At 40.9% G+C, this 10,000-nt stretch overlaps 1 protein-coding gene across 1 annotated transcript in view; it reads right to left on the reverse strand.

Annotated features, from left to right (window-relative positions):
- The window catches only part of LOC139424404 (C1q and TNF related 6b), an 18,302-nt gene extending 10,219 nt beyond the window's left edge, over window positions 1-8,083 (reverse strand). Inside the window, exons 1-2 of the mRNA XM_071176179.1 lie at window positions 7,953-8,083; window positions 4,388-4,597 (exon numbers count right to left, since the gene is read on the reverse strand). Coding sequence (XP_071032280.1) covers window positions 4,388-4,586 — 199 coding nt within the window. The 5' untranslated portion in view covers window positions 4,587-4,597; window positions 7,953-8,083. The remainder of the gene's footprint in view (window positions 1-4,387; window positions 4,598-7,952) is intronic.
- Between the last annotated feature and the right edge of the window lie 1,917 nt (window positions 8,084-10,000).

Raw genomic sequence — 10,000 nt, forward strand, 5'->3', positions numbered from 1 at the left:
AGGAGTGGCCGTCCTGCAGGTTATGAAGTATCCTAAAGTGTCAGCTAAAGACTTACAGAAATCTCTGGAACATGCTAACATCTTTGTTGACGAGTTTACGATATGTAAAACACTAAACAAGAATGGTGTTCATGGGAGGACACCACAGAAGAAGCCACTGCTGTCCAAAAAAATGTCTGAAGTTTGCAAAAGAGCATCTGGATGTTCCACAGCGCTACTGGCAAAATATTCTGTGGACAGATGAAACTACAGTTGAGTTTTTTGGAAGGAAAGAACACACAACACTATGTGTGGAGAAAAAAAGGCACAGCACACCAACATCAAAACCTCATTCCAACTGTAAAGTATGGTGGAGGGAGCATCATGGTTTGGGGCTGCTTTACTGGCTCAGGGTCTGGACAGCTTGCTATCATCGACGGAAAAAGGAATTCCCATCAAGACATTTTGCAGGAGAATGTAAGGCTATCTGTCCGCCAATTGAAGCTCAACAGAAGTTGGGTGATGCAACAGGACAACGACCCAAAACACAGAAGTGGCTTCAACAGAAGAAAATATGCCTTCTGGAGTGGCCCAGTCAGAGTCCTGACCTCAACCCGATTGAGATGCTGTAGCATGACCTCAAGAGCAGTTCACACCAGACAGCCCAAGAATATTGCTCAACTGAAACAGTTTTGTAAAGAGGAATGTTCCAGAATTCCTCCTGACCGTTGTGCAGGTTTGATCCACAACTACAGAAAACATTAGGTTGAGGTTATTGCTGCCAGGAGTGTCAACCAGTTATTAAATCCAAGGATTCACATACCTTTCCACCCTGCACTGTGAATGTTTACACAGTGTGTTCAGTAAAGACATGAACATGTATAATTGTTTGGGTGTTATTAGTTTAAGCAGACTATATTTGTCTATTGTTGTGACTTAGATGAAGATCAGATCAAATTTGATGATCAATTTATGCAGAAACCCAGGTAATTCTAAAGGGTTCACATATTTTTTCTTGCTACTGTATATATATATATATATATATATATATATATATATATATATATATATATATATATATATATATATATAGAGACTAACTATAGCTGACTAAGTCTAACTATATAAAGCCTATATATAGAGACTAACTATAGCTATATGTATATGTATATAATATATATAATAATAATATATACATATTTTTTCTTGCTACTGTATATATATATATATATATACATACTTTTTCTTCCTACTGTATATATATATACACACACATCTTTCTTTGTAACCTTTATTTAACTAGGCAAGTCAGTTAAGAATAAATTCTTATTTACAAGGACGGCCTACACCGGCCAATATATATATATATATATATATATATATATATATATAGTTAGACTTATTTAGCTATAGTTAGTCTCTATATACAGTTGAAGTCAGAAGTTTACATACACTTAGGTTGGAGTCAATGAAACTAGTTTTTCAACCACTCCGCAAATTTCTATAGTTTTGCAAGTCTGTTAGGACATCTACTTTGTGCATGACACAAGTCATTTTTACAGACAGATTATTTCACTTATAATTCACTGTATCACAATTCCAGTGGGTCAGAAGTTTACATAAAGACTTAGTCAGCTATAGTTAGTCTCTATATATAGGCTTTATATAGTTGGACTTAGTCAGCTATAGTTAGTCTCTCTCTATATATATATATATAGTCTTTATATAGTTAGACTTAGTCAGCTATAGTTAGTCTCTATATATAGGCTTTATATAGTTAGACTTAGTCAGCTATAGTTAGTCTCTATATATATAGTCTTTATATAGTTAGACTTAGTCAGCTATAGTTAGTCTCTATATATATATAGTCTTTATATAGTTAGACTTAGTCAGCTATAGTTAGTCTCTATATATATAACTGCTCTAGAGGAGATCTGCATGGAGGAATGGGCCAAAATACCAGCAACAGTGTGTGAAAACCTTGTGAAGACTTACAGAAAACGTTTGACCTCTGTCATTGCCAACAAAGGGTATATAACAAAGTATTGAGATATTGTTATTGACCAAATACTTATTTTCCACCATCATTTGCAAATAAATTCATTAAAAATCCTACAATGTGATTTTCTGGATTTTTTTCCCTCATTTTGTCTGTCATAGTTGAAGTGTACCTATGAAGACAATTACAGGCCTCTCTCATCTTTTTAAGTGGGAAAACTTGCACAATTGGTGGCTGACTAAATACGTTTTTTTGCCCTACTGTATATAGTCTTTATATAATTAGTCTCTATATACATAGTCTTAATATAGTTAGTCCCTAAATATATAGTAAGTCTCTATATATATAATATTTATATAGTTAGTCTCTATATATATATTGTCTTTATATAGTTAGTCGCTATATACATAGTCTTAATATAGTTAGTCCCTAAATATATAGTAAGTTTCTATATATATATATATAGTATTTATATAGTTAGTCTCTATATATATATATTGTCTTTATATAGTTAGTCTCTATATACATAGTCTTTATATAGTTAGTCCCTAAATATATAGTAAGTCTCTATATATAGTCTTTATATAGTTAGTCTCTATATATATAGATGGTCTCTGTATATATAGTCTTTATATAGCTAGTCTCTCTCTCTCGCTCTCTCTCTCTCTCTATATATATATATATATATATATATATATATATATATATATAGTCTTTATATAGTTAGTCTCTATATATATAGTTAGTCTCTATGTATATAGTCGTTATATAGCTAGTCTCTCTATATATATAGTCTTTATACAGTTCTTCTCTAAATATGTAGTAAGTCTCTCTCTCTATATATAGTCTTTATATAGTTAGTCTCTATATATGTCTTTATATAGTTAGTCTCTATATATATAGTTAGTCTCTATGTATATAGTCGTTATATAGCTAGTCTCTCTATATATATAGTCTTTATACAGTTATTCTCTAAATATGTAGTAAGTCTCTCTCTCTATATATAGTCTTTATATAGTTAGTCTCTATATAGTTAGTCTCTATATATATATAGCTAGTCTCTCTCTCTCTATATATAGTCTTTATATAGTTAGTCTCTATATATATTGTCTTTATATAGTTAGTCTCTATATATAGTCTTTATATAGTTAGTCTCTCTATATATAGTCTTTATACAGTTAGTCTCTATATATATTGTCTTTATACAGTTAGTCTCTATATATATAGTCTTTATATAGTTAGTCTCTCTATATATATAGTCTTTATATAGTTAGTCTCTATATATATAGTCTTTATATAGTTAGTCTATATATATATATAGTCTTTATATAGTTAGTCTCTATATATATAGTCTTTATACAGTTAGTCTCTATATATATAGTCTTTATATAGTTAGTCTCTATATATATAGTCTTTATATAGTTAGCTAGTGCCTCTTTTCTAACCAAACTGGGTTGTTGCAGTGTATTAATATCAAGCCTCTCACACATCACTGCTTGATGGGTGTGTGGGTGTGTATTTATCTGTGTGTGTGTTTTCAGCCACATCATCAGGTTCAGTGCCAGGTGAATACTGCCTTCTGGGAGCCTCCCACCCTCCCTCGCTCCCTCCCTTCCACCGTCCCTCCCTCCCACCCTCCCTCGCTCCCTCCCTTCCTTCCACTATCCCTCCCTCCCACCCTCCCTCGCTCCCTCCCTTCCACCGTCCCTCCCTCCCTCCCACCGTCCCTCCCTCCCTCCCACCGTCCCTCCCACCGTCCCTCCCTCACTCACTCTAAACAATGATTTCAATGAATCTAGAGTTTTTTTCAGATTGTGTGTATGTGCATGTCCATGTGTGTGCCACGCTTCTAAGTGAGAGAAACGTAACTACCTGTTGTTTTGGGGATAGGGTCAGGGGTCAGCTAAACCTGACATGGAATCTCTATCACAGAACACAGATTAAACCATAACCACACACACACCAGATGAAACAATACATGACATGTCTCCTGGACTATTTTAGAGGAATAAGGCTTAGAAATGTAACACAAGGTCTTTATCTCTTTGGAGAGTGTGTCTGTGTGTGTGTTTGTGTGTGTCTGTGGTGTGTGTGTGTGTTACATTTTCAGATTCCCTGTGTCTTCTGTGTGTGTTCTTTTGTTCTTTAAGAACGCTGGCCTGGCTGATTACTGATCCTGCCAAGTGTCTTCTTTTCAATAAGCTGTTACATCCTTATAAAGGCTAGTTTTGGAGGACTGGCCTGGGAAACGTCGCTCTAAGGCAATGCCTATATCTCATCTTGTCTGTCGGGATGTTTCTTTGTACTGTACCTTTGAGGTTGGTCATCTAAGATACTGATAATGTACTGGTGTGTGTGTGTGTGTGTGTGTGTGTGTGTGTGTGTGTGTGTGTGTGTGTTGTCCCTTACCTTTGAGTATGGTCATGTTGATGTAGGTGTGGACCTCTGGCGTGGCGGCGGCGTGGTGGGCAGGGTGTGCAGCAGAGGATTCTGGGGGCTGCAGGGGGTCGCAGCATCGTCTGCATAGTCTTGGGGGAGGTCTGGAGGGGGAGGGGATGGACGTGGCCAGGGGGAGGAGCAACAGGACGGACAGACACACCCCCAACATGATGACCACACCTGAGGGAGAGAGAGATAGGGAGAGCGAGAGGGGGGAGAGGTAGAGAGAGAAAGGGAGGGAGGGAAATAGGGCGAGAGGGAAAGAGAGAGAGAGAGATAGAGAGAGAAGGTAAGGTAATGAGTGAGACCAGGGACAGCTGGATGTGTTGGTATTGGCTCATGTACGGGCCATGATCACTTCTCTTTAGTGTGTGTGTGTGTGTGTGTGTGTGCGTGTGCGTGTGTAGCTGATTTGGTGTGTGTGTGTGTGTGTGTGTGTGTGTGTGTGTCACTCCACCTACCTGCTCATGCTCACACCTGCTGTATTAAACATGAAGACATTACCGCCGTATTACCACATCCACTCTGTACATGTAAACATTACCAAACAACCATATGAAAACATTAACATTGACTGCCAGCCATGTCCACATGAGCTCACGGTTGGACACACACTTCCAGTGTCTCTACAAGACATCTGTTAGTGGGACAGGTCACCAAGCCCAGTATACATCTCTCTCTCTCTCTCTCTCTCTCTCTCTCTCTCTCTCTCTCCTGGCATCAGGCCTGGGTTGACACACTAGAGGTCCTAGACAGCCAATCACTTTGTGTGTTACATCATTGGTCAGGGAGATAGAGTGAGGAGAGAGAGGGAGCAGGGTTGGTGGAAAGAGAAGGGGGAAGGGAGAGAGTGAGAGAGTCAGAGAGAGAGAAAGAGACAAGAGACAAGAGACAAAGATCGGGGGGAGAAGAGAAAGAGCTTTGCAATCTAGGGAGACTTTTCACATCACAGTAAATGCTGTTCAAGACTATTCCATCAGTCCAGTGATGGAACTGGGTTATCGTTCCTTCTAGGTCCTAAACTATGGAACTGGGTTATAGTTCCTTCTAGGTCCTAAACTATGGAACTGGGTTATAGTTCCTTCTAGGTCCTAAACTATGGAACTGGGCTATAGTTCCTTCTAGGTCCTAAACTATGGAACTGGGTTATAGTTCCTTCTAGGTCCTAAACTATGGAACTGGGTTATAGTTCCTTCTAGGTCCTAAACTATGGAACTGGGTAATAGTTCCTTCTAGGTCCTAAACTATGGAACTGGGTTATAGTTCCTTCTAGGTCCTAAACTATGGAACTGGGTTATAGTTCCTTCTAGGTCCTAAACTATGGAACTGGGTTATAGTTCCTTCTAGGTCCTAAACTATGGAACTGTGTATTTAGTCACATTTGACTGGGTCAAAACATATTTCCCAAGGTTTCAGCTGGATCATGTTACAAAAAGGTTCCTTCTAGACGAGACGCAGCTTTCCATAACCCTAAATACTTGAGTCTTTGTGCATTTAACTTCTAATCTGATCAAATAAAAAGGTTCACAAGCATTTTTCCAGTACCAGTGATTTCCTTGGCTTTAACTAAAGCAGGTTACATTTCTTTAATTCCCTGAGTTGCAGCAGTAATCGAGACTGAAGCTTATAGGAGAAAGTATTGGCCATGTAAGAGAGTTATGGGTTCTAATAGAAAACTCCGCCCACATTAGAGTTGTCCGTATCTGGCCAAGATGCAAAGTCAGAAGCCTTGCTTAGCTCTACAATTTATCTTCTTAAAATATGATTTGAAACCTAACCCAAACCTTAACCACACTGCTAACCTGCTCCCATACCTTTTTATGACAATCAAGACTTTGCAGCTTGGCCATCTAGTGAGAGGCAGGCTAAGTTTTCTCACTTCCCTGGTGTCTGAATGATCTGATCACATCAGGAGGTATCAGTTAGACATGAACACTAAGTAGCATCACAAACTGTTACCTGAATAAACCTGGTACTTCCTGCTTGAGGAGAGGAGAGGTGAGAAACCCACTTGGATTTCACTACTGACATTTACGACCAGTTTGAGTCCACAGTATTTAGAGAAGGGTTTGGCTCGGGGGTTGAGAGAGACACATGTTGAGATTTTAGAGTTGGACAACACTGTAGAGGATGGATTGGAGGAAGGGAGAGAGAGAGAGAGGGAGAGAATGGATGAGTGTTTCTGTGTGTAGGGGAGTATGTGTGCATGCAAGCATGTGCATTTACTGTATGTGTGTGCGTGCGCGCGTCTGTGTGCCAGCACTGTGTGTGCGTGCGCGCGTCTGTGTGCCAGCACTGTGTGTGCGTGTGTGTGTGTGCGTGTGCGTGCGTGTGCGTGTGTGTGTGTGCGTGCGTGTGTGCGTGTGTATGTGTGTGTGTGTGTGTGTGTGTGTGTGTGTGTGTGAATCAGAGCGACAGAGCGATAGGGCCAAAGAGGAAATCCCTGGTGTTTTACACAACTCCTGGAATGTTAACATTCTTTAAAAAGACGGATCAATGGTGAGAATGATGGATGGATGAAAGGATGACGAGAAAGAAGGGAGGAAGCTTTAGTTTCCCTCTGTGGGAAGTTATGAGAGAACCTACGTTTTACAGTCTGATCATTCCCTGCTGGGCACGACGGCGTGCCAATATTGATAAACAGTAACACTAGTACCAAAATAACAGTTACTGTTTATCAATATTGGCACGCCATCTTCTTCACAATATTATTTTACATTATTAGAAACAGAGAGAGAAAATGAGTCCAGGTGATTGAGACTGTCAGTCATTGAAGAACCCCCAATAGTTCAAGATCTCATTATCCACCACACATTTTTTTTAAAACTGTTTTTGCAAAACAGTGGCGGGGCCCCTGCTTTGTTGTTGTTGGAATCGCAGATTGCCCTTTTAAATGTCTTTGGCATCTGTCATCATACTTTAAAGTAATCAGTTATAACTTAATACGTTATAGGTCAGTAGCTTGGCTATAGCCTACAACTATAGTTCAGCCAAGTTCAAAAGACAACCAATAATATACATATATATTTTCTGTACATCAAATGCAAATGTACCATGTTGTATGCAAATATTTGTACAGTTTATTGAATATGTTGTTCGTATGCGCATGACAATGTTATTCTGTCAACATTATAGAATTGACCCAGAGAGAGAAAACACGCCTGAAGTACCCGGTAGTCTTTCTGTCAGAATGGATTCATTCTAGCAGCCACGTCCACAGACGCACAGCATACATTTATGTGGAACACATCCTCACACAAAGCTTAAGACAATAATTACTTGTAGCAACGTGGATCTTCGAAAATATTATTCTCGTTTCCATTCAGGCGCAAATGCACAGAACACTGCTGAATTGGCTTCTGTTGGGAGTAATTTATTTCCAACGGGGGAAAATACATTCAATGGGGAAGCAAGCGGCAAAAAAAACGTGTTCTGCATCCGCGTGCATTCATGGAAACAATTAGTTGACTTGTCAGCAATAGATATAACCATGTCATTATACAGTTTCCATTTGACAAAGTCCTGATTCACTTACCTTGAGTTCCTCCTAGCGATGCTCGAGAATGTATTGGTGTTGAGGAACAGCTGTGCGCGAGGAAAATGTTGTAACCGGGTAAGAAACTTTACTCAGCCTCTCTCTCTCCTAAACACGCTGTAGATCGCTTGCTTTCCCCTCCCTGTCTTCTCTCCCTCCTCGCTGATTATAACTCATCCTCCCTTTCTCTCCTCTCTTGATGACTCCCTCCACCCCTCCCCGAAGTACACATCCATTACTAAGACAAGTCTGCAGCGTGCTACTCTCTGTCAGAATGGTTCAGCTGTACTCTAAACCTCCACCAGAGCTCATTTATCATCTTCTTTATCACACGTTCTTCTCTTTCTTCTTCGTCCCTGTCTGCCAAGTAGACGCTTGGAGTCTATGCGTTCGTGTTTCTGTGCCAGTTAAAACATTTCCCTCTTTAACTCGGGGCTCCCGAGCGGTCTGAGGCACTGCATCTCGGTGCTAGAGGAGTCAGCACAGACACCCTGGTTCTAACTATTGTCCAGGCTGTATCACAACCGGCCGTCATTGGGAGTCCCATAGGGCGGTGCACAATTGGCCCAGGGTCGTCCTGGTTTGGCCGGTGTAGGCCGTCATTGTAAATAAGAATGTTCTTAACTGACTTGCCTGGTTAAATGAAGGTTACAAATACATGATGAATAAATAAATAAATAACGAACTGTCTTCATAGAATAGCACATTAAAGTTGATCTGAATCATTTTTTTTTCATTCAGTGTTGTCATCTTTCACCTCTGTCTCCCCTCACTTCTCTATCCCTCTGTTTCTTTCTACCCCTGCCTCTCTCTCGCTCTTTCTCACTCTCTCTCACCCCCTTCCTCTCTCTCTTCCCTCCCTCTTCTCTATCCCTTCCTCTTCTCTATCCCTCCCTCCCTCATCTCTCTCTCTCCCTCATCTCTCTCTCCCCCTCTCTCTCTTCCCTCCCTCTTCTCTATCCCTCCCTCCCTCATCTCTCTCTCTCTCTCTCTCTCTCTCTCTCTCTCTCTCTCGCTCTCTCTCTCTCATCCCCCTCCTCTCTTCCCTCCCTCTTCTCTATCCCTCCTCCCTCTCATCTCTCTCTCGCTCTCTCTCTCTCTCACCCCCCTCCTCTCTCTCTTCCCTCCCTCTTCTCTATCCCTCCCTCCCTCCCTCTCATCTCTCTCTCTCTCTCTCTCTCTATCCCCCCTCCTCTCTCTCTTTCCTCCCTTCTCTATCTCCCTCACTTTCATCCCTCTCTCTGTATCCCTCCCTCCCTCTCATCTCTCTCTTCCTAAATGCTACCTGCTATCTAAGATGGCCTTTATTTCCCCAATGACAGCTTGTCAGTCCTATACCTTATGTCACCACTATATCCTGACTTTACTAATGACAGTGTGGATTTGACTGCTAGGCTGTGTGTGTGTGTGTGTGTGTTTTACACTAAACTAACACACCTGCTTCGTAAAAGCCTTTGTTAAAAGTAAACTCTGGAGCGACCAACGCCACGGGTCAGTGAATTCATATATCATGCTTAATTTAAAGACTCAGTATGGGGACTATGACTGGCACCCTAGTCCCTATATAATGCAGTACTTTTGACCAGGGCCCATTCCACTATGTAGTACGCTTTGGCTGCACACCTGACCATGAACCACTCTCTCTCTCTCTCTCTCTCTCTCTCTCTCTCTCTCTCTCTCTCTCTCTCTCTCTCTCTCTCTCTCTCTCTCTCTCTCTCTCTCTCTCTCTCTCTCTCTCTCTCTCTCTCTCTCTCTCTCTCTCTCTCTCTCTCTCTCTCTCTCTCTCTCTCTCTCTCTCTCTCTCTCTCTCTCTCTCTGTGTGTGTGTGTGTGTAGGTACATCTGTGTGGTTGAACTGTCAGACCAGCTCTGCTCTTCTCGGCTTCTTCTCCACATCTGTGAAGCCACAACACTGGTGAAGACAGATGTTGTCAAGTGGGGGATGTAGATTAGCAAGATGTTGGATTTGGAAACGGGTCAGGAGTGTGTGTGGGGGAGGAGTTAAACGACAAGGAGAGAGATATTACAGAGTAGAGATGGAGAGAAGGA

Source organism: Oncorhynchus clarkii, chromosome 13 (assembly GCF_045791955.1).
Source record: "Oncorhynchus clarkii lewisi isolate Uvic-CL-2024 chromosome 13, UVic_Ocla_1.0, whole genome shotgun sequence".
Classification (NCBI taxonomy): Eukaryota; Metazoa; Chordata; class Actinopteri; order Salmoniformes; family Salmonidae; genus Oncorhynchus; species Oncorhynchus clarkii.